This window comes from Ceratotherium simum, chromosome 1 (genome assembly GCF_057802395.1).
Source record: "Ceratotherium simum simum isolate JZ-2026a chromosome 1, ASM5780239v1, whole genome shotgun sequence".
NCBI lineage: Eukaryota > Metazoa > Chordata > Mammalia > Perissodactyla > Rhinocerotidae > Ceratotherium > Ceratotherium simum.
In genome coordinates this window covers 91,331,898-91,357,304 of record NC_141900.1, presented here as the reverse complement: position 1 = coordinate 91,357,304, position 25,407 = coordinate 91,331,898, and the positions used below count along the sequence as shown (strand labels likewise).

General features: G+C 36.2%; 1 protein-coding gene and 1 long non-coding RNA gene across 12 annotated transcripts in view; one reads left to right on the top strand and one right to left on the bottom strand.

The window, feature by feature from the left end:
* The window catches only part of CNOT4 (CCR4-NOT transcription complex subunit 4), a 140,700-nt gene that overhangs the window by 90,543 nt on the left and 24,750 nt on the right, over positions 1-25,407 (top strand). For 9 of the 11 annotated variants that reach the window (XM_004430729.3, XM_014787726.2, XM_004430728.3 and 6 more), the window contains 3 exons: positions 15,706-15,763; positions 17,753-18,002; positions 18,788-19,285. In XM_004430729.3, the coding sequence (XP_004430786.2) occupies positions 15,706-15,763; positions 17,753-18,002; positions 18,788-19,285 (806 nt within the window). Of the gene's footprint in view, positions 1-15,705; positions 15,764-17,752; positions 18,003-18,787; positions 19,286-24,178; positions 24,857-25,407 lie in introns of those variants that run through there. The other 2 variants (XM_004430730.3, XM_014787728.2) reach the window with 1 other exon arrangement.
* LOC147918280 (uncharacterized) overlaps positions 1-25,407 on the bottom strand; it is a 35,211-nt gene that overhangs the window by 4,159 nt on the left and 5,645 nt on the right. Inside the window, exon 2 of the long non-coding RNA XR_015552237.1 lies at positions 13,098-13,132. This is a non-coding gene — a long non-coding RNA (uncharacterized LOC147918280). The remainder of the gene's footprint in view (positions 1-13,097; positions 13,133-25,407) is intronic.

Here is a 25,407-nt window from a genome sequence, read left to right as displayed (position 1 = left end):
TCGAGGGACACTTAGGTTGCTTCCACTTCTTGGCTATGGTGAATAATGCTGCAATGAACATAGGGGTGCATAAGCCTCTTTGGATTGTTGATTTCAGGTGCGTTGGATAGATTCCCAGTAGTGGGATGGCTGGATCATAGGGCATCTCTATTTTTAATTCTTTGAGGAATCTCCATACCGTTTTCCATAGAGGCTGCACCAGTTTGCATTCCCACCAGCTGTGTATGAGGGTTCCTGTTTCTCCACATCCTCTCCAACATTTGTTGTTTTTTGTCTTGGTGATTATAGCCATTCTAACAGGCGTGAGGTGGTATCTTAGTGTTGTTTTGATTTGCATTTCCCTGATGATTAGTGATGTTGAGCATCTTTTCATGTGCCTATTGGCCATCTGTATATCTTCCTTGGAGAAGTGTCTGTTCATTTCCTCTGCCTATTTTTTGATCGGTTTGTTTGTTTTTTTGTTGTTCAATTGTGTGAGTTCTTTATATATTATGGAGATCAACCCCTTGTCAGATGTATGTTTTGCAAATATTCTCTCCCAGCTGGTTGGTTGTCTGTTCATTTTGATTCTGGTTTCATTTGTCTTATAAAAGCTCTTTAATCTGATAAAGTCCCACTTGTTTATTTTTTCTTTAGTTTCCCTAGTCTGGGTAGGCACGTCATCCGAAAAGATTCCTTTAAAACCAATGTCAAATAGTGTGTTGCCTATATTTTCTTCTATGAGTTTTATAGTTTCAGGTCTCACCTTCAGGTCTTTGATCCATTTTGAGTTAATTTTTGTGAATGGCGATAGCACATGGTCCACTTTCATTCTTTTGCATGTGGCTGTCCAGTTTTCCCAACACCATTTATTGAAGAGACTTTCCTTTCTCCATTGCATGTTCTTAGCACCTTTGTCGAAAATTAGCTGTCCGTATATGTGTGGTTTTATTTCTGGGCTTTCAATTCTGTTCCATTGATCTGTGTGTCTGTTTTTGTACCAGTACCATGCTGTTTTGATTACTATTGCTTTGTAGTATGTTTTGAAGTCAGGGATTGTGATGCCTCCTGCTTTGTTCTTTTTCTTTAGGATTTCTTTAGCTATTTGGGGTCTTTTGTTGCCCCATATAAATTTTAGTATTCTTTTTTCTATTTCTGTGAAGAATGTCATTGGGCTTCTGATTGGGATTGCATTGAATCTGTAGATTGCTTTAGGTAATATAGACATTTTAACTATGTTTATTCTTCCAATCCACGTGCATGGGATATCTTTCCATTTCTTTATGTCATCATGGATTTCTTTCAATAATGTCTTGTAGTTCTCATTGTATAGGTCCTTCACCTCCTTGGTAAGATTTATTCCTAGGTATTTTATTCTTTTTGATGCAATTGTAAATGGTATTATCTTTTTGAGCTCTCTTTCTGTTAGTTCATTATTAGCATATAGAAATGCAACTGATTTTTGTCGATTGATTTTGTACCCTGCAACTTTGCTGTAGTTGTTGATTGTTTCTAATAGTTTTCCAACAGATTCTTTAGGGTTTTCTATATATACAATCATGTCATCTGCAAATAGTGAGAGTTTCACTTCTTCATTACCTATTTGGATTCCTTTTATTCCTTTTTCTTGCCTAATTGCTCTGGCCAAAACCTCCAGTACTATGTTGAACAGGAGTGGTGAGAGTGGGCAGCCCTGCCTCATTCCTGTTCTCAGAGGAATGGCTTTCAGTCTTTCCCTGTTGAGTATGATGTTGGCTGTGGGTTTGTCATATATGGCCTTTATTATGTTGAGGTACTTTCCTTCTATTCCCATTTTATTGAGAGGTTTTATCATAAATGGATGTTGTATCTTGTCAAATGCCTTCTCTGCATCTATTGAGATGATCATGTGGTTTTTATTCTTTGTTTTGTTGATGTGATGTATCACGTTGATTGATTTGCGGATGTTGAACCATCCCTGCATCCCTGGTATAAATCCCACTTGATCATGGTGTATGATCTTTTTAATGTATTGTTGTATTCGGTTTGCCAATATTTTGTTGAGGATTTTTGCATCAATGTTCATCAGTGATATTGGCCTGTAATTTTCTTTCTTTGTATTGTCTTTGTCTGGTTTTGGTATCAGGGTGATGTTGGCCTCGTAGAATGATTTAGGAAGTGTTCCATCTTCCTCTATTTTTTGGAATAGTTTGAGAAGGATGGGTATTAAATCTTCTTTGAATGTTTGGTAAAATTCACTGGAGAAGCCATCTGGTCCTGGACTTTTATTTTTTGGGAGGTTTTTGATTACTCTTTCAATCTCTTTACTTGTTATTGGTCTATTCAGATTCTCCATTTCTTCTTGGTTCAATTTTGGGAGGTTGTATAAGTCTAAGAATTTATCCATTTCTTCTAGATTGTCCAATTTGTTGGCATATAATTTCTCATAGTATTCTCTTATAATCCTCTGTATTTCCATGGTATCTGTTGTAATTTCTCCTCTTTCATTTCTAGTTTTATTTACTTGAGCCTTTTCTCTTTTTTTCTTAGTAAGCCTGGCTGAGGGTTTGTCGATTTTGTTTATCTTCTCGAAGAACCAACTCTTTGTTTCATTAATCCTTTCTACTGTTTTTTTGGTCTCAATTTCATTTATTTCTGCTCTGATTTTTATTATTTCTCTCCTTCTGCTGGCTTTGGGCTTTGTTTGTTCTTCTTTTTCTAGTTCTGTTAGGTGTAATTTAAAGTTGCCTATTAGGGCTTTTTCTTGTTTGTTAAGGTGGGCTTGTATCGCTATGAGTTTCCCTCTCAGGACCACTTTTGCTGCATCCCATATGGTTTGATATGGCATGTTATCATTTTCGTTTGTTTCCAGATAGTTTTTGATTTCATCAATGATCCATTGGTTGTTCAGTAGCATGTTGTTTAATCTCCACATTTTTGTCACTTTCCCAGTTTTTTTTTCATGGTTCATTTCCAGTTTCATAGCCTTATGGTCTGAAAAGATGCTTGTTATGATTTCAATCTTCTTAAATTTATTGAGGCTTGCTTTGTTTCCCAACATATGGTCTATCCTAGAGAATGTTCCATGCGCGCTTGAGAAGAATGTGTAGTCAGCTGTTTTTGGATGGAGTGTTCTGTATATGTCTACTAGGTCCATCTCGTCCAGTTTTTCATTTAAGTCTACTATTTCTTTATTAACTTTTTGTCTGGATGATCTGTCCATTGCTGTAAGTGGGGTGTTAAGATCCCCTACTATTATTGTGTTGTTGTTGATTTCTCCTTTTAGGTTTGTTAATAGTTGCTTTATGTACATTGGTGCTCCTATGTTGGGTGCATATATATTTATAAGTGATATGTCTTCTTGATGTAGTGTCCCTTTTATCATTATATATTTCCCTTCTTTATCTTCCTTAACCTGTTTTATCTTGAAGTCTACTTTGTCTGATATGAGTATGGCAACACCTGCTTTCTTTTGTTTGCCATTAGCTTGGAGTATTGTCTTCCATCCTTTCACTCTGAGCCTGTGCTTGTCTTTAGTGCTAAGATGTGTTTCCTGAAGGCAGCATATTGTTGGGTCTTGCTTTTTAATCCATCCTGCCACTCTGTATCTTTTGATTGGAGAGTTCAGTCCATTTACATTTAGGGTAATTATTGATATATGAGGGCTTAATGTTGCTGTTTTGTCACTTATTTTCTGGTTCTTTTGCATTTCCTTTGTTTCTTGTCCCATTTGTTTTGGACTGCCAATTCAGTTTGGTTGTTCTGTCTTATGACTCTTGTAGTTTTCTCTTTGTTTATCATATGTGGTTTTGCTTTGATTATTTGTTTAGTGGTTACCTTGAGGTTTGGGCAAAAAATCTTGTGTGTGAGATAGTCCATTTTCTGATGGCCTCTTATTTCCTTATACTAAGACAATTCAATCTCTTTCCTCTTCCCCTTCTAAGTCATTCTTGTTACAACTTGTTCTATCTTGTACTGTGGGTGTATGTTTACAGTGATGAGGTTATATTTATTTTTGGTGATTTCCTTCCTTTGATCTTTGATTTTGGTAGTTAGGTGGTTGCTAACCTATTCCGGTAAAGATCTACTATTTTTCTGATTTTGTCTACCTATTTTTCTCCTTGCTCCAAGCTTTGTATTCCCTTTCTCTTCTTTTTTTCAGGCCTGAGGGCCTTCTTGAGCATTTCTTGTAGTGGGGGTCTCGTGGCCGTGAACTCCCTTAGCTTTTGTTTTTCTGGGAAAGTTACTATTTCTCCATCATATTTGAGGGATTTTTTTGCTGGACAGAGTATTCTTGGCTGAAAGTTTTTGTCTTTCAGTATTTTTTTTTTTTTTTTAAAGATTTTATTTATTTTATTTTTCCCCCCAAAGCCCCAGTAGATAGTTGTATGTCATAGCTGCACATCCTTCTAGTTGCTGTATGTGGGACTCGGCCTCAGGATGGACGGAGAAGTGGTGCCTCGATGCGCACCCGGGATCCGAACCCGGGCCACCAGCATTGCAGCGCGCGCACTTAACCACCAAGCCACAGGGCCGGCCCTCAGTATTTTGAATATATCATTCCAGTCTCTCCTAGCCTGTAAAGTTTCTGTTGAGAAATCCGCTGAGAGCCTGATGGGAGTTCCTTTGTACGTTATTTTTTGTTTTTGTCTAGCTGCCCTTAATATTGTTTCTTTGTCGTTGACCCTGGCTAGCTTTACCACTAGGTGTCGTGGTGAAGGCCTTTGTCTGTTAATATATATAGGTGTCCTGTTGGCTTCGCTTACTGGTATTTCCTGCTCCTTCCCCAGATTTGGGAAATTCTCAGCTATTATTTCCTTGAATAGGCTCTCTGTTCCTCTTTCCCTCTTCTCTCCCTCAGGAATACCTATAATTCTTATGTTACATTTTCTAATAGAGTCAGATATTTCTTGGAGTCTTTCTTCATTTCTTTTTAGTCTTAGTTCTCTCTCCTCTTCCATCTGGAGTATATCTGTATTCCTATCCTATAAGTACTAATTCTTTCTTCCATATTGTCAGCTCTGTTCTTTAAAGATTCCAGATTCTCCTTTATCTCCTCCATTGTGTTCTTCATCTCCATCAGCACTGATTGGTTTTTCTTTATGATTTCAATCTCTTTTGTGAAGAAACTCCTAATCTCATTGAATTGTTTGTCTACAGTGTCTCGTATTTTGTTGAGTGTTTTTATGATAGCTATTTTGAAATCTCTGTCATTTAGTTTATGGATTTCTGTGTCTTCGGGGTTGATTTCTGGGTGCTTGTCATTTTGTTTCTGGTCTGGTGATTTCATATATTTTTGCATTGTGGTTCCTGTGTTGGTTTTGTTTTTTCTCATCCTGGAAATCTCTGGTTGCAATTTCCACCTGCCGCCACTGTCTGGTGGTAAAGGGCTGTGTAGTCTAAGCCCCCTGCGCTCTGCCCCAGTTTTTCTGCTGCGATCCGCAGTTTTGTTTTTTTTTCCCGCTGCGATCCACGGGTCCAGTCGTTTGATCAGGTCTGCCGCGGATCGCTTGGTCTGGTCTGTCGCGGATCACTTGGTCTGGTCTGCTGCGGATCGCTAGGTCTGGTCTGGTCGGTTGAGCTGCAGAGTCCGGTTTGCGGGGAGGGTGGAGCTCTCTCTTTTGCCCTCTGGGTCCCTGACGTGGGAGGCTTCTCGTTTGCCCCTCTTTATCCTCTCTCTGGGGTGCTCAGATGTTGATGGTAGCCCTGTGGCTCCTCTGAGTCCTCTGTGTGGGAGTTTCCCACTGGCTGAGAGAGTCCAAAGAGCCATGGTTTCCCCGCCGAGGGCCGCCCCTCCCCCCTCTCTGGGAGCCGCGCGGACCGGGATCGCTGATCTGATGGGGAGGGAGAGGAGTTCTCCTTACCTTTCCCCACTTCCTCCGGGGGCCCAGCACGTTCCTCTCTCAGGTGTGCGGCAGTGTGGATCCGTTCCTCTCTCAGGTGTGCGGCAGTGTGGATCCCTCCGCTCTAGCTTTTCACTGTCTGGGATTCCGTTGTTGGTCTGTGACTGTTGCTTTTGTTGTATCTTGTCGGGGGAAGAGTTCACGGGAAAGCTCACTCCGCCATGATGCTGACGTCCTTTTGTTTGTTTTTAAATAAAAAAAATCCCTGTGCAATTTATCTTAGTGTACCCAATCTTCTTTCATTTGGCGTCACTGGGGCTTGGCAGTTCTTGACCAGAGAATAGTCCATTTCATAGAGTAGATCTCTTTGTTCATTAGTAAATGTGGTATTTATTAAAGTTTGTTTTCCTTTCTTAACCTTCTTTGCATGATAATGGGTAGTAACGGATGAGTGGATGTTGAATGTAAAACAACAAATTTGTTAATATGACCAAAGCCTAAGCAGACACAGAGCTTGATGAGAAAGGAAGTTTGACACCTGATACCAGGGGGGTTGTGAGAACTATGACCTGTTAGTGGTAACCTCAGGATCTCTGTTGTCTGTGCAGCCGATAGAGCTCTATGGAGTTCACATTTATTGGAATTGGAATTTGTAAATACACTTTTTTTTCTGTTGTGTTAAACATGCATTAGCAGGGACTCTCCCATCTTTATTTTCCATTTTTGCACTGATGGGTACACTTATGATGACAAGTTTAACTATAATTGACTTTTTACAGATCACATAGGAAATAAAACAATTCTAGTTATATTTTTATTCTTAAAGCTTTTTATTATTCTTTGAATTTGTTAATTATTCTTAAAATAAATTGAAGAATACGCTAAAACTGAGTGGAATGTGAGCTTAGTGATACTATGCCCCAATCCTGATTTTTCAGCAGCTGTCTTTGGATTGATGACACTAATCTAGAAATTTTTAAGCATCGTTAATAAAAATTACCCAGGCAAAGTGTAAAGTGTTATGAATCAGTGCTTATGAAATTGTAGTTGGCATGGTGGACAAGATGATATAAATTATTATAATTAGTTTTAATCAAGAAACATTCTTAAGATTTATTTTGTTTTGTTTTGTTTTTGCTGAGGAAGATTGGCCCTGAGCTAACATCCGTGCCCATCTTCCTCTACTTTATATGGGACGCCGCCACAGCATGGCTTGACAAGCAGTGCGTCAGTGCGCGCCTGGGATCTGAACCTGAGAACCCTGGACCACCAAAGCAGAGCGTGCGCACTTAACCGCCTTTACCACTGGGCCGGCCCCTCTTCTGATTTATTTTGAATGCAGTAGTATTTTCATATATTGCCTTTGACAATAGCAAGACTGATCTCACCTATGTTGAAAATTATTTTTTAGCACTCTTTAATAGTGGTAGCTGGGAAGGTGAACCAAGATCAAGACACTTCAATTCTCTCTTTGTAATATTTGCTTTCACTCTTTCATTTCTATTACTACTGATTTTTCTCAACTTTAAGCCCTTATTCCCATATTATAAGAACAGTGCAAGTTTGGGGAAGATGGGGATGTCGGTAGCTCCAGGAATCCATCTGTCTACCTGGACAACAGGTGCACTGGCAGAATCTGTCTTGTAACTGTTTTGGAACTCTGAAGTCTGTTGAAGGCTTCCAACTTCCAGGGGAAGATTTGGTGGTTAATTTTAATCAATTTCAGCTCTTAATGCCTTAGCGCCTACCCATCCTTCTGCCCCAGTCATGTGGCACACAGCTGTGCACATCTGCCTGGAGCAGCTTGCAAACAGCTTGGGGGAGCCAGAGTGGGCAAAAAGGACACTGTCTTCCAAATCTTGGGGATCTCTGCTCTGATTGCTGATTATTGCTTCTGATGACAGAGTTGCAGACAAAGAGGCGGGCAGCCATTGTTCTTGAATCTGCCCTGTTGTTGCAAGCCCCAATCCCTTTGGTTGAAGTGATTTCCAGAGGATTTATAGGGCTAGTGCCCATTTTCCCCCCTTTCAGTTTTCACTTTTTCCCATTTTAAGAGCTAGTGATTGAAGACTAGAACATTCAAAAACAACTGCATATACAAGGAAAATTAGAAAGTGACTGTACATATCGAGAGAAAGGCTCGGAAAAGACTCGAGAAAAGCTTAAGTTTACACCTAAGGCTGATCCTTGGCACAGAGACAACCTACAACAAGCCACAAAACAAAAACAATGACCAAAAGCAATAACAAAGAAAAAACCTGGGGAAGGGGGAGAATCTGAGTTTCAGAGGTACCACGTTACTAGATTCGACCAAAAACTCACAGGGCACACAAAGAAACAGAAAAGTATGGCCCATTCTAAAGAAAAAAATAAATCACCAGAAACTGTCCCTGCAAAAGACGTAATGGCAGAAATACTAGACAAAGACTTTAAAACAACTCTCTTAAAGATGTGTAAAGAACTAAAGGAAGTTGTGGAGAAAGCCAAGAAAGGTATGTGTGAACCATGTGGAAATATCAATAAAGAAGTAGAAAACCTAAAAAGAAACCAAAAAGAAATTCTGGATCTGAAAAGTACAATTACTGAAACAAAAAATTCACTAGAGGGATTCAAAGGCAGATTTGAGTATGCAGAAGAAAGAATCAGCAAACTTGAAGATAGGACAATGGAAATGATCAAATCTGAGGAACAGAAAGAAAAAAGATTGAAGAAAAGCCATGAGAGCCTAAGGGACCTATGGGACACCATGAAGTGGACCAGGATATGCACTGATGGAGTCCCAGAAGGAGAAGAGAGAGAGAGAGGCACAGAGAGAATATTTGAAGGAATAGTGGCTGAAAACATACCAAATTTGATGAAAAACATGAGTATAAACATCCAGGAAGCTCAACAAACTTAAGTAAAATGAACTCAAAGAAACCCGCACCAAGACTCATTATAGTCAAACATTGAAAAGAGAAACACAAAGAGAGAATCTTGAAAGCAGCAAGAGAATTGAATCATCACATACAAGGGATCCTCAATAATTTGTCAGCAGATTTCTCTTCAGAAACTTTGGAAGCCAGAAGACCGTGGGCCAATATATTGAAAGTGCTAACAGAAAAAAAGCTATCAACCAAGAATGCTATATCCAGCAAAACTGTCCTTCATGAGTCAGGGAGAAATTAAGACATTCCCAGAGAAACAAAACCTAAGAGAGTTTGTGACCTCTAGACCTTCCTTGTAAGAAATGCTTAAGGGGGTCCTGCAAGGTGGAATGAAAGGATACTAGACAGTAACTTAAAGCTGTAGAGAGAAATTGTAAAGATCTCAATAAAGGTAAATCAATGGGCAATTGTAAAAGTTAGTATTATTGTAACACTGGTTTGTAAGTATACTTTTTGTTTTCTATGTGATTTGAGACCAATATGTTAAAAGAAAAAAAAATTAGTATAAAAGCTAGTATTGTTGTAACTTTGATTTGATATTCCAAATCTTATTTTCTACATAATTTAAGAGACTGCATTTAAAAGAATTATTAGTTTATGTTTTGGGGCATACAATGTATAAAGATGTAATTTTGTGACATTTGTAACTGAAAGTAGTGGGACAGAGCTGTAAAGGAGTTTGTGTGTGTTATTGAAATTGGTATAAATTTAAATTAGAGTCATAACTTTAGGATGTAATTCTCATGATGACAAAAAAGAATGTAGCTCTGGGAGATACATAAAAGGAAATGAGAAAGGAATTTAAACATTTCACTACAAAAAATCAACTGAACACAAAAGAGGACAGTAATGCAGGAATGAGGGACAAAAAAGCTAAAAGGCATATAGATGAATGGATGAATGCCCTTTCTATAATATAAATGTGATTAATTCACTTAAAGAGCTTCCTGATTTCCCATTGTCCTTAAATGTTCAGACATCTTAATTTGTACAAAATTTCTAAGAATCTTATAAGAAAACAAATGGCGCGATGACATAAGTACCTCCCTCTTTATAAATAGTGACTTGAAATGTCAATTAATTCAACTCTCCAATCAAAAGATAGACAATGGATGAAGACACATGATCAAACTGTTTGCTGTCTACAAAAGATTCACTTTAGACCCAAAGACACAAACAGGTTGAAAGTAAAAGGATGGAAAAAGATATTCCATGCAAATAGTAACCAAAAGAGAGCAGGGGTGGCTATACTAATATCAGACAAAATAGACTTTAAATCAAAAAGATTGCAAGAGACAAAGAAGGACATTATATATTAATAAAAGGTTCAATACAGCAAGAAAATATAACAGTTATAAACATTTACATGCTTAATGACAGACCGTAAGTAAGGAAATAGAGGATTTTAACAACATGATAAACTAGATCTAACAGACATATACAGAACATTCTACCCAACAACAACAGAATACACATTCTTCTCAAGTGCACGAGGGACATTTTTCAGGATAGAGCTTATGTTAAGCCACAAATTAAGTGTCCAGACATTTAAAAAGATAGATATACCAAGTATCTTCTCTGACCACAACAGGATGTTAATAAAGAAATAATTAACAAAAGGAAATCTGAAAAATTCAGAGAATTTTGGAAATTAACACTTTTAAGCAACTAATGGATCAAAGAAGAAATCACAAAGGAAATTAGAAAATACTTAGAGACGAATGAAAACAAAAACACAGCATACCAAAACTTACGGGAAACATCAAAAGTGATGCTGAGGGGGAAATTTATAGCTGTAAATGCTTACATTGTAAAACAAGGAAGATCCCAAGTCAACAATCTAACTTTACAACTTAAGAAAATAGAAAAAGAAAAACTAAATGCAAAGATAGAGGAAGGAAGGAAATAAAAAAGATTAGAGCAGAGAGAAATGAAACTGAAAATAGAAAAAGAGGAGAGAAAATCGATGAAACTAAAAGTTGGTTTTTCAAAAAGATCAACAACGTTGACAAACTTTTAGCTATGTGGACTATGATAAGAAAAATCTCAAATTACCAAAACTAGAACTGAAAATGTACAAGTTACTACCAATTATACAGAGATAGAAAGGGTTATGAGAGAGCACTGTGAACAGTTGTAAGTCAACAAATTGGATAACTTAGATGAAATGGGACAAAATCCGAATGAAAAAAACTACCAAGACTGTATCATGAAGAAATAGAACACCCAAAGAGACATCTAAGTAGTAAGGAGATTAAATCGGTAATAAAAACATCTAACAAAGAAAGGCCCTGGAACTGATGGCTTGACTGGTAAATTTTAACAAACGTTTAAAGAAGAACCTATGCCAGTCTTTCCCAATCTTTCCCCCCCAAAGTGAAGAGGATGAAACATTTTCAACTCATTCTGTTAGGCCAGCATTACCCTGATATCAAACCCAGACAAAAGACACTCTGAGAAAAAGAAACTGCAGACCAATCTCTTCTGAACAGTGATGCAAAAATCCTCGACAAAATACAAGCAAACAATTCAGCAGCATATTAAAAGGATTCTATACCATGACCAAGTGGGATTTATTCCTGGGATGCAAAAATGATCTAACATATGAAAATTGATCAATGTGATATGCAACATCAACACAATGTGTGATAAATACCACGTGATCATCTCAATTGATGCAGAAAAAGCATTTGACAAAATTCAACACCCTTTCCTGATAAAAACAACAACCTAGGAATAGAAAGAAACTACCTCAAAATAATAAAAGCTGTATGTGAAGAACCCACAGTGATCATCATACTCAGTGGTGAAAGACTGAAAGCTTGTCCTCTAAGATGAGGAACAAGGCGAGGATGCCTGTTTCCACCACTTCTCTTCAACATAATCCTGGATATTCTAGCCGTAACAATTAGCTAAGAAAAAGAAAAAGCATCCAAATTGGAAAAGAAGTAAAATTATCTCTGTTTGCAGGTGATAAGATCTTATATGTAGAAAATCCTAAAGATTCCACACACACAAAAATGCTGTTAGAACTAATAATGAATTCAGCAATAAAGTAGGATACAAAGTCAACACAAAAACCAGTTGCATTTCTGTACATGAAGAATCTGAAAAGGAAGTTACAAAAGCAGTTTCATTCACAATAGCTTCAAAAAGAGTAAAATATTTAGGAATTAACCAAGGAAGTGAAAAACTGGCACAATGAAAACTACAAAACATTGTGGAATGAAATTAGAGATGGAAATGAAAGGAAACACATCCCATATTCAAGGATTGGAAGACTTAATATTATTAAAATGTCAATTTTACCCCAAAGTTGTCTACAGAGTCAAAGCAATCCTTATCAAAATTCCAATGTTTTTTTTTGCAGATTAAAAAAACCTTTCCTAAAATTCACATGTAATCTCAAGGTACCACAAATAGCCAAAACAATCTTGAAAAAGAACAAAAAACCTGGAGGACCCACACTTTCTGATTTCAAAACTTACTACAAAGCTACAGTAATCAAAACAGTGCAGTATTGGCATATAGACAGACATATGGCATATGGACCAATGGAATAGAGTAGAAAGCCCAGAAATAGACAACAGGGTCAGATGATTTTTGGCAGGGGTGCCAAGGCCATTTAATGGACAAAGGACAGTCTTTTCAATAAATAGTACTGGGAAAACTGGGTATCCACCTGCAAGAGAATGAAGTTGGATCCTTACCTAACACCATATACAAAAATTAATTCATAATGGATCAGTGACCTAAATGTAAGGCCTAAAACAATAAAACCCTTTTTAAAAGGGTTGTTGTTTAAAAGACAACATAGGACAAAAGCTTGTGACATTGGATTTGGCAGTGACTTCTTGGATATGACACCGAAGGCACAGGTAACCAAAGAAAAAATAGACAAATTGGACTTCATGAAAATTTAAAAATTTTGTGCATCAAAAGACGCTGTTCAAAAAGTAAAAAGGCAACCCACAGAATGGGAGAAAATATTTGCCAATCATACATCTCATAAAGGATTAATATTGAGAATATATAGTGAACTCTTAAAACTCAACAACAGAAAAATCCAACAACACGATTCAAAAATGGGCAAAGAACTTGAATAGACATTTCTCCAGAGAAGATATATGAATGGTCAATAAGCACATGAAAAGGTGCTCAGTGTCACTAATCATTAGGGAAATGCAAATTAAAACTGCATTGAGACACCACTCATACACCTTAGGATGGCTGTCATCCATTAAGCAACAAGTGTTGGCAAGGATGTGGAGAAATTGGAACCCTGAGCACCGTTGGTGGGAACATAAAATGGTTTAGCTGCTGTGGAAAACAGTTTGGCGGTTCCTCAAAAAATTAAAAATGGACTTACCATATGATCCAAGATTTCCACTTCTGGGTATACACCTAAAAGAATTGAAAGCAGTATTTCAAAGAGATATTTGTATACTTATGTTTTATAGCAGCATTATTCACAATAGTTAAAACGTAGAAGCAACCCAAGTGTTCATGGGTTAATGGACAGGCAAAATGTGGTATATATACAATGTGATATTATTCAGCTTTTGAAGGAAGGAAATTCTGCAATATGTTACTTCATGGATGAACTTTGAGGAGATTATTGCTTGTGAAATAAGCCAGTGACGAAAAGACAAATACTCTATAATTCCACTTATACAAGGTACTTAGAGCAGTCAAAATCTTAAAGACAGAAAATATAATGGTGGATGCTAGGGGGAGGGGAAAATTGGGAGTTATCGTTTAGTGGGTATAGAGTTTCAGTTTTACAGAATGAAAGAGTTATGGGGATGGATGGTTGTGATAGTTGCACAACAATGTGAAAGTATTTAATACGACTCAGCTGTGCACTTAAAAATGGTTAAGATGGTAAATTTTATGTTAACCGTACTTTACCACAATAAGAAAAATTTTTTTAAATATTGCAAGTTTGTCAGATTATCTGTATTATGTTCCAGTCCGTCTTCATGTTACCACCAAATTATACTTTCTAAAACACTGCTTTGTTTATGTCATTTCTGTGCTCAAAAATTTACATTGGCCTCTGATGTTTGGCCTTAATCTCTTTCTATCCTGACCTCTCATTGTTGCTAAAATCATTCTATAAACTAATTATTTAAGTTACCCCCAACCCTATCTGCGACCTTTTGATTCTCAGTGTACTTGCTCTACCCTCCTTTAATGCTCTTTCCTTCTTTTCCTTCTCCTAATGTGTAAATCTTTTTAAGGACCTACTGAAATTTGAACTCCTCTAGGAAACGTCCCCTAATTGCGCCACTTGTGGTGACTTCTGTTTCTCAGAAAAACCTATGGCATTTATTGTTTAAACAATTCATTGACTAGTTGGCATTGGCTGATATTTGTTGCTGTGCACCTGTCTTATTTCCCGAATATCTCTAAACTTAGTGGGCTCAGAGCTATATCTTATAATTTGTATTACTCAGTTGACTTAATAATATGAGTTGATTTATTGATATTTTGTGAATAATAAGTAAAGATGCTCTTTAAGTACATTCCAGCCCTGTTTGTCAAATTCAGGAGGATCTGGCAATGTTTCTGCAGAAGATACACTTGCTATTCAGATGCGGTACTAGATTTTGTTAAATTTTTCAAGAGCAATTAAATGCGGTATCAGTAAGTCATCTGTTTGTAAGGTGACTTTGTATATATTTCCAGGCAATAAAATAATTTTGAGAAATTTGGAAGCTTAAATTTTTTTTGGCTATAATATTGTATGAGAAATAAGTATTAGTTTTTGGGTACTAATACTTTTTTTTATGTGCTGGGTTAAATAAAGTTAGTATAGAAATGGTTCACTGGCTCAGTGTTGAAATGCTTATAAAGATTTTAAGTCAGGGCCGGCTCCGTGGCTTAGCGGTTAAGTGCGCGCGCTCTGATGCTGGCGGCTCGGGTTCGGATCCCGGGCGCGCCCCGAGGCACCACTTCTCCGTCCAACGTGAGGCCGAGTCCCACGTACAGCAACTGGAGGGATGTGAACCTATGACATACAACTATCTGCTGGGGCTTTGGGGGGAAAAACTGAATAAATAAAATCTTAAAAAAAAAAAAAAAAAAAAAAAAGATTTTAAGTCAGACGAGTTAAAATGGACTTGCAGTTAGCAATTGTGTTCCTTTACTGTGGTAGTGCATTTTCTCCATACAGAAGTCAAGATTTAGTGTTTTGGGTTGAATTAATAGTTTCCACAAAAGTTTTTTTCTGTTAGTTTTGTGTGTGTGTACACACGTGCATTTGCCTTCTCTAGGATTATCATTGGAATATTGAAGTATTAAAAGAAATTTATTGCTCTTAAGAACCTGTAGAGAATATTTCAATAACTTTTATGCCCTTCTGTCCAACACCTAGAAAAATGGGTATTATTTCAAGAATTTTAATGAGGAATATGTCTATCACATGCACAAAACTAAATAATGGATTCGACTTTTGACCTATTAATTAGAGTGGTATCTTTTAAGTAATACCTTTTTCTCTCCAGCTACTATATCGCCAATTGTTTTGTTTTTTTGTTTGTTTGTTTTGTTACCATTTTTTTAAAATTTTTTGTTTATTGCAGTAACATTGGTTTATAACATTGTATAAATTTCAGGTGTACATCATTATACTTCTATTTCTGCATAGATTACATCATATTCACCATCCAAATACTAATTACAACCCACCACCACACACATGTGCCGAATTATCCCTTTCGCCCTCCTCCCTACCCCCTTCCCCTCTTCACCCATTGTTTTAGAGAATCTAACTAGAATATAAGTTCCTCAAGGGTACGGATTTCATCTTACACTTGTTTGTGTCCTCATTGTCTCACCTAAGGTCTTATATCAGAGTGCTTCAATAAATATTAAGATGATAAAATGTCTATTTTTCTTATTTTGGGGGAGTTTGTTTTTATTGTGGGAGAATGACTTTACTCTGATTTTATTCGATTTGTTTTCTTTTTCAGCCCCATTGACAAACCTTCAGATTCTCTCAGTATAGGGAATGGCGATAATTCCCAGCAGGTAAGATTTTAATACTCTATCACTTCATTTATATGCCATCCCCTGAAAACAAGGTATTGTATGCAACAGAATACTCTAGATAGTGAAAAATACTTTACTGAAACAATTTAAAGACAATTTTAATGAACATCTTTGTTAATTGTATTACACTTAGCCTTCTTTTCCTCCACAGGATATATAGAGCATAATTTAACCCTTTCTTGATGACTCAGAATTACAATGATGACCATATATTATTATTTTGTGTGCTAGTACATCAGTGTCCTGAGAGTTTGCTGGTATTATTGGTCTTTTTGACCCTCTACCAAGTGGTCCCAGATGAACATGACTTCTGGGTTCTTGATTTTAAGCGTTGTTTCTCCGCCATGTGCTCCCCTGTCCCTTGCTGTCAGCTTTAATTTTCCATGTCTCTCAGTGCACTTGCCTCAGCAGTTTTCCCCTTTCCCCCAAATGATAAACCAAATAGTTAATTTCAAAGTTGCATCTAAATGATACTGAGTGAGGTCTTGATTTTTAGAACATGCTTTGTATCCTCTTGTCTAGCTGCCAGCTTTGCACTGCTTCAGTTTCTGTACATCTTCTTACATTGGCAAAAAAAGTGTAGTTCTAATCTCTTCCATAAAGAATGACCAGTTTCCTACAGTGTTTGTGAGAAGCTTAGAGATCTAAAATACAGTCCTTTTCCAATCTTTTTGCTCACAAATTTCATAAAAGAATTTGAAAAATCTGTTTATCCTCTTGTATATTTTAGGTAAATATTAAATTTTTTTTCATAGTAAGTTAACAATAGTTGCAGTGGGTGTAATTTTCAGCATATTACTAATATTGGTACTTTTAAGTAAAAATGCTACGTTGCTTTTAATAAGTATCTAAGAAATATAAATATCAGAATGTTTTGTTAATCCATCATCCATTAAAAAAGAAATACACAAACTCTCCTTTAATATTCAGGAAATTTACATTATTCCTTTTTCTCCTTGAACTCATTTTTCTAGTTCCACTGCCATTACAGAATTTTATCTTAATGCAATATAGGTTATGCTTGACAGGCATATACTTCTCTCAAGTGGAAATAGACATATAAATTTCGAAGCAAAACCGAAAGTATTTTTGCTGACAAGGCTTTAAATGCCCAATTTCCTTCTTTTGAATTTTTATTTGTAGTTTTGATTTGATCAAAGCAACGTATATAATATAGATTTTGATAAAAATTAATCATTAAACGTAAACACTAAACTTATATTGGAAATTCATCTCTTAATTAGTTAGATACGGCCATTTTAGAATTAGTTTTCAAGTATCCCTAGATGAATATTACCTGTTGGTAAAAGAAGGCAAGTTTCAGCAGCAGTTCTAGTTATATTTTTCCTTTTTCTAAATGTAGGTGCTGAGATGTCTTGTTTATATAAATAAGTAGATGGAAGAAGGAGTATTACATCCGTACACTCAAATCTTTAAACTCCTAAATTAAATACCTAAGAATCATATAATGATTTACCATAAAATTATTTTTAACGATATGTTTGGAAATAATTTGATTAGATCTTCCTTCCATTTTGTTCAAAACTAAAATATTGGGAATCACCCAATTTGCAAAATAATCTAGTCATTAGAGTCAGTCACTCTCATCACCGATCTGAATATTTCTAATACATTTTTGTTTGGCTCCCAGAAAGTTTTCACTCTTGGGCAAAATACTATAGTTATATCCCAGAGAATAAGAAATATTCTTTTCTTTGTAAAGTGAGAGAAGTTAGGTTGTAAAAGGAGAGGACATTGGCTTAGTCTTTTCAGGAGAGTCAGTTTTAGAAAAGAGTACATATGTAAGCTGATGGATTTTCTGAAAATTCATGCTCATAAAAACGTCCTCAAGTACTCCACTTTGAAAACAGCTGTTCTGATACCTTTAGTTGCAAGCCTTTCTAATGGTGGCTTATTAAAATGTATCCACTTGTATTGATCTTTCTTTTCTTTTCCTGTTTTGTTCAGATATCTAACAGTGATACACCTTCACCACCACCTGGTTTATCCAAATCTAATCCAGTCATCCCTATCAGTTCATCCAACCACAGTGCACGGTCTCCTTTTGAAGGGGCAGTAACTGAGTCACAGTCGTTATTCTCAGACAACTTTCGCCATCCCAACCCTATCCCAAGTGGGCTTCCTCCTTTCCCCAGCTCCCCACAGACATCCAGTGACTGGCCTACAGCACCAGAGCCACAGAGCCTCTTCACATCAGGTATGTAACAGTACTGCCGAGTGTTGGTAGTTATGCTCAGCCTAACCTGAGACCCTCGGTGCGTATGTTTTTACCCTTTTTTTCCCACCTGCTTTTTCATAAAAACGTAAGCATTTCAACTGCATGGAATTGGATGGTTACCTAAACTGTTGTATGACCTAGAACTTACTATGTTAACAGACAGATTTCTCCAGGAAACAAGGATTAGATCATTTCCCTGAAAATAAAACGCTTATTTCTCTAGGAATTATTAAGGTCTTGCATTTTTAATCAGATTCGTGTTTGTATACTTATATTTAAGATTTTTTTTCCCCAGCTGACAAAGAAGTATGTTAGTTAATATTAAAACTTGTATTTTGGCAGTTTCGAGCCATTTCCTTTTTTTTTTTTGTGAACCCCGGCCTCTGAAGCAGAGCGTGCTAACTTAATCACTGCGCCACAGGGCCGGCCCCAATTTCATTTGAATGATTTATTCTGGGTTTTGATTATGAATGGTTGAGGGTATAATTTGAGTAGCAAGTACTTTGTTGTCTTTGATTAGTGATTAAAATCAGTTTTTATCATTCAGTTTTTGAAGTTAGTAGCTTAAGAATGAAATCATTGCTAAAAGTATACAAGGCCTTTTGTAATTTGATTGATAATGTGCTAAGAAATCATACAGATTTTGCATATATGTGACTTTATCTTGTCATGTGACATGTTTAACTTAAGCTATTATGGATACTCATTAAGTATGAAAATGACCTTATGTATTTTAAATTCATCACGAGTTTTCTTCCCAACAGAAACAATCCCAGTATCATCCTCTACAGACTGGCAAGCAGCATTTGGCTTTGGTTCTTCTAAACAACCAGAGGATGACTTGGGTTTTGATCCCTTTGATGTCACTCGAAAAGCCTTAGCAGACCTGATTGAAAAGGAGCTATCAGTCCAAGACCAGCCTTCCCTTTCGCCCACATCTCTTCAGAACTCCTCTTCACACACTACAACCGCCAAAGGTCCAGGCTCTGGATTCCTGCATCCTGCTGCACCTACAAACGCCAACTCTCTCAATAGTACCTTTTCAGTCTTGCCACAGAGGTTCCCTCAGTTTCAGCAGCACCGAGCGGTTTATAATTCATTCAATTTTCCAGGCCAGGCAGCCCGCTATCCTTGGATGGCCTTTCCACGCAATAGCATCATGCACTTGAACCACACAGCAAACCCCACCTCAAATAGTAATTTCTTGGACTTGAATCTCCCACCACAGCACAACACAGGTCTGGGAGGGATTCCTATAGCAGGTAGGTTCACTTATAGCCTTTGAGAATTTGTAAATAACTCATGTCTTGAGTTTGTTGGGTGGGTAGGGAGGGGCAACTGAATAACAGAGAGTACTTATCACTAGTCTTGGAAATTTCTATGGGGAAAATAATTAAAATTCTTACCATAATCAAAAAATTTTTAATTGGATGGATGCCTTGTAATATTGAGCTTTATGAGTATGGTGGAGTATTATACCTAGTTAGTGCTTGGAAGCATTTCACTTTATAGGATAGTTACTAAACTTGCATATGGCATGTAAATGCAAAAAGAAAAAAAAATGGGCTCTGAAATTATAGTGGTATAAAGTCTGACACCATGGTAAAAATTCTGATTATACATTTTAAAAGTAAACTAGTTCAAAAAATTTTTTTAAAGATGGTAATTAGTGAAAGCATGAGAGATAAAGCCACTCTCTAACTACTCGTGGCGATTACTTATTTTGACTGATACACACATGTACACACACACATGAAAACTATTCTGTGTGTTACTAAAGTACTGAAGAACTCTGATTATTAGTGTTTCACAGACCTATGTGCATAAGTATACTTTCTGTGAAAAATTGTTCAAGGAGAGACATTTTCCCTTTTGGTCTGTTATGTTTTTGTTTCCGGGGACCATGTTAGGTTTCTCTAAGTGATGCTAAAATACTTCTGGTTTTGTACTGCTACCCTTGAAGGTTTCAGAACTTTTGGGTTTTAAGGTCCAATATAACATCTTTTAGATCTAGTGACTTAATATATAAAGGGCTCATTCTGTGTAATATTTTTTTCTTTTAATTTGGGCTCTAGAGATGATTGGTAAAAAAGAGAGTTTATTCCTATCCTGATTCTCATAAGTAGAATAGAGTAGTTCCTCACTACATAGCATAGTTCATAACATTTACTTTTATCCTTTGTCGTGGCCTTTAAGATATGGCGTGGCACGGCACTATTGTAATGATGTACTATTACCAGCAAGGCATTTGTTCACCTGTTTTTAGCAAGGTAGATAGATGAATTTACAGAGATTCATCAAAATTCTTTGGCTCTCTTCCCTTCGTGACCAACAAGATTTCGTTTTCAAGACAAGTAGGTGGGTTAGGAGAGTATGGTTTGTGGCTGTTGGTACAGTGAAGTGAGCAGCTGGTACAGTGAAGTTAATTTTCATAAGCATGATAGCACCTAATGTAGTGGTTTGCACATTGGTGGGACTCATATTTCTTCATTTGATTACGGTAGCTAGTAGGTAATCCAGAGTGACGTTTTTCAATCCTCTCTTTCTATGTGATATTCACTTAGGAAACATGAAGTGTTCAGTTCCTGGTACTCCTTTTTTTCTTCTAATCAAGAAAGTATATTAGAGTGTAATTTTGTTTTGTTTTAATCATTTAGAAATGTGGCATTTAATTACTAGTAGTGTATCTCAAAGCTGTTGATAAAATTAAAAGTTAAAGTTAAGTTCCCCTAAATATTTTAAACATTTAAAAATAAAATGTAAAGCCAACTACAGTGAATATTTGGGTTCCTATTTGCCCAACGATGAACTAGGCCATGTGGGTAATACAAAAGAAGTATAAAATATGGATACTACTTTCAGGCACTTCACAGTGTAGTTGAAGAGATAAAATCAGATTATGTATGAAAATGGTAACTATATAATATTGGAATCTGAGAGACATCAATGGAGGCTGCATTATTTGGGAGGCTTCACTGAAGAAGTAGGGATTGATCTGTAGTGTGGTGTCTTGGATTTGAGTTAGCAGGAGGGAAAGAGAAAGACCTTTATGTTGATGGAAACTCCTGACTAAAGGCATAGAGGCAGAGATTAGTATGTCATCACATTAAGAAGCAATAGTACTGCCTTCTATGACAGGAGGTGCTTCATGTATTGTCTGGATAGAATGGATGAGAAGATGGGGAGCTCTGACAGCGAGGCAAAACAGTGGGGACTGATCTGATAGGAAGGAGGATGCCTTTGTGGAACTCTAGTTCTTAGCTGTCTTCATTGTGTACTTTTGGCTTATACTTGACCATCTTTGATAAACTATCTGTTCTTACAATTTCATAGTTATCATATTGTCCATTAGCACAAAAAGAGCAGTTTTAACCCAAATATTTCAAGCCAGTAGATATTCTGGAAATGCCACAGTGGGTAATGAGTAATCACTGATTTGTGAGGGTAGTGTCCTCACGTTAGTCATTTGAAATCTTCATCTAAAGTGGATACTTAATGAAAAAAAATGTGGCATTAAATTATGATCCTATCTTTGTGGGTTTTTCTTTTTCTTTAACATATATTCAACCGTAGTGCATTAAATATTTTTTCTCAGAAATTCTAAGAATGAAGTCACCAACTGTAGGTTCTGAATCGTATTTTGTGGGAGATGGGGAGAGTTTATTTCACATTTTCAGTTCTCACCTATGCATACTTGCTTGGTATTTAAATGGTGACTTATGATTAAGCTTATTATTTTTAAGGTTCTGATGACTAGAGAAATATTAGTTTTAACGTACCAAGATACTTAAAATTGCTGTCAAGAGTTACACAGAATCCTCTTATGGCCTGTAAGTATTTGGCAGATACTTCCGAAAGCTGAATAGGTTAAACCCCAAAACAGAATAATTGTATAATTGTAACCAGATGACTTAAGATTTTTAGTGACAGTTAGAAATGACAAAAAGTGAAATTCTGGAAAACTTACATCTTAACGGTGTCTCATTTGAAGAAATTTACTACCTAGGCGATAGCCGCCTTCCCCACCCCTAGTGGTAACGCAGTTGTTCTTGAGTTGAACTGTTGAAATAGGTTCACTTTGTAGCCTCCAGTGATTATCATGGCAACTTACACAGGGCAGCTGTTCATTAAGTGCCTCATAATGGGGAGTCCTTACTGTTTCAGGTAGACCTGCCACTTGAAGATACGCTTAGACAGTATTCAACACTGGAAGAGTCATGTAGATTTAGACATGTAGAGCAAGACAGGGTCCTGACCTTTAGGAGCAGATACTCAGAGGTGTCAGTCACCTACATATCACACAGATACCACGTCAACATTGATTATATATTTGTATTTAAATTTTTAGTTTTGAAATGTTTTAGTTAATTATTAAAAATTGATATATCTGAAACCTATCATGGGAAGAACAGTTGCCAGAGGTTTGACAGAAATACGGCTACCATTTCTTTTACCTAATTGAAAACATTTTTGTATTTAAAATTTATTTCCTTAATTAGGTGAAGTCTTTTTAGCAGCACTTTCTTGGCTGCACGTGTGGTTTGCTAAGTTTAGAAGGAGTTTTTGAAATAAATATTTTTTGGGGAAAACTTCGATTAGTAGGCAGTCTATTCAGATCTTTTTTATTATTGGAACAGTGTGTTTTTGTTTTAAAAGTGACTTTTCTTGTCCTAAAAAGTGACTTATCTTGTCCAACTCTGTCATTTTAGGAATGGCAAAGCTGTGTTCCAGAAAGGTTAAAGGTCACACATTCAATTAGTAGTAATTAGGATAAGAATGCAGATCCCTAATTCAGTAACTGAAATGGTTTTCCACTACAACGTTGGTGCTCTCCGCCATGAATGAAGATCACCGGCATGTACTGGAACTTGGCGTTCTTCCCATAGTACTTGTTTTTTTTCTCTCACAACACTTGCAGGTCCCTTTTATTCACAATATCTTTTTATGAGACAACTGGCCCAGCTCAGGGATGTGGCCTATACTTACTAGAAGTTTATTGACTTGGTGAAAATTAATCTCTAGCTTAGTCCTCATTAGTACCATGTTCTCACCAAGAACTCCAGTCTAAAATTTCCTTTATACACCCTCATTGCTATGTACCTCGGGTTTATAGAATCTTTGCCAATTTACCGGAAAAGTATGAAATAACCTGTTCTAAAGACTGCAAGTCTTTTTGTTCAGGTCGACAGTTAAGCTATCTTTCCAAATGTAACTTTGCAGATTTGTTTTTCAAAGAACTCTCTGCCAAGATGTTTTTATTCCATGATGCTAACAATTATTTGGAAAACAAATAATAGTAAGTCTAAGTCTGTAAGCATTGTTGTTTCAAGATATACTTAGAAAAATATTTGAAACTGTTTAGCATTGGATTTTTTTTCATGGTTTTATTCAAATTTTACTTATGAAAGGGCATTTTTCTTTAAATTCTCTTTGTTTCTGAGTTAGCTATTTTAACAGACTTGACTGAATCTTGAGTCATGTGTGAAACAGGTCACTTGTAGTCAAATAATTATAAGTTATAATTAGGAGAACTGATCTCATTTTGTGTATAGTTCTCTGACCTAGAAGTAGTCACCTCACTTTCAGTCAATTGTATCATTGTATTGTTAGCATTTCACTATTTTTCAGTTACTTCAAAAGTATTGAGTTTTCACATTACATGATAATTTGCTAAATTAATATTTATGTCTTTTTATTTCTTTTTTCTAAACATAATTTCTGCTTTTAAAACATGGATTTGTCATTTTCCCTTTTAAAAGTCATATTTTTACTTCTGTGAATGTAGACAATTTTTTTACAAAATACTACTTACTATTAGGAGTATGAGGATTTATAAGGGATCCAATTGCCTTGGAAAAGAGTGGCTTTCCTGGTCTCTTTTCTTTTCTTTCTGTATATTTATAATCCTAAATCTTTTATATTTGTTTTTATACCTGCCATAGAATTAAAATTAAGGGTGTGTTTAGAGTGTAACTACTTTCTGGGTACTTGATAAGTTTATATTTTAAATTTCATGTCTTGTTTCACACCCAGATTCCAACCATTAAGCATGTGTTTTATATATGTATCAGTATTCCAAATATTGCAAACATTTTTAAAGGGACTGTTAACAAATCTAGTCACCCGTAACTAGACCATGACTGACTTTTCCACAGGGGAAGAAGAGGTGAAGGTTTCGACCATGCCACTGTCAGCCTCTTCCCATTCATTACAACAAGGACAGCAGCCTACAAGTCTCCACACTACTGTGGCCTGACAACAGAACTGAGAGGAGAGGATTAGACTCTGGGGTGCTTGCATGGGCAGCCGGATTTTTGCATGATTCCTTTCTGATTTTGCATTTAATGTATACACACCCAAAAGAGCCAATATAAACGTTCCTCATGCCTACAACTAGTGTGTTACCTCATAGTTGCTAAAGTATTTCTTTATTAGGCCTTTAACACAAGTTATTAGCATAATAATTTTGGCATTGTTTCTCATGAGTGATACTATTTTAACTCACACAAATAAACTTGTAGTACTAATTAAGATCCCAGAGGAGATTAGCTAGAAGTGTTCTTATTTTGGTTCTATTATTGAAAATATACAAAGGTAATGGTAGTTCCTTGTTTTCTGATATGTGAAAAAAAATGGTAATATCCTAATATACTCATGAAAACTTTGAAAATTAAGAAGATAATGTCTATTGCATTCTTTGAATACTTGAGAAGAAAGAATACATATAAAACAAAATTGGTGGTGTCATTTAATGCTCAGAAGGATGTTGTCAGCAACTGTTTTTAGTTGTGTGCATTTATGTTCTATATTATGCATTACATGTCTAGAAACTGTTTTTGTTCTCTCTCATTTGCACATTTGCACTTTCTTTTAAATGGTTGTTAATTATATAGGGACAGTTAAAAGATAATTATTACAGACTAAATGCAATATAATCTCTTTTCCAGTGCATTGCCTAGTATATCAGGAAATGCCTCAGAAAGGTAATTTCAGCGTATAGTTGATTTGTCAGAAACTTGAATATGGGGTAAACATTGTGTGTGAGAAACAACCATAGTGGTGTAACATTTTTAGTCAACAAACGGAAGTTCTGTGGGATATCTGTTTGGAAATTTCATTGTTTAATAATTGAAACGTGATAATAAAACAATATTAAAAGTACCTGACCAGAATGAGACTAAGGTAGAAGAGGAGAGATTGGGGATCTTCTAAAATTAGGCCACGTAAGTTGTCAGAGCTAATTTTAGTTAATCTCAGGAAATAGTAGAGTACTTTATTAGGAGATAATGTGCAGTGATGTTTTTGGATAATACACAATTTCTTGAAATAGTTTTATAACTGAAAATGAAAGAAAATAAACTATGTTCAGTCTATGCAGTGGACA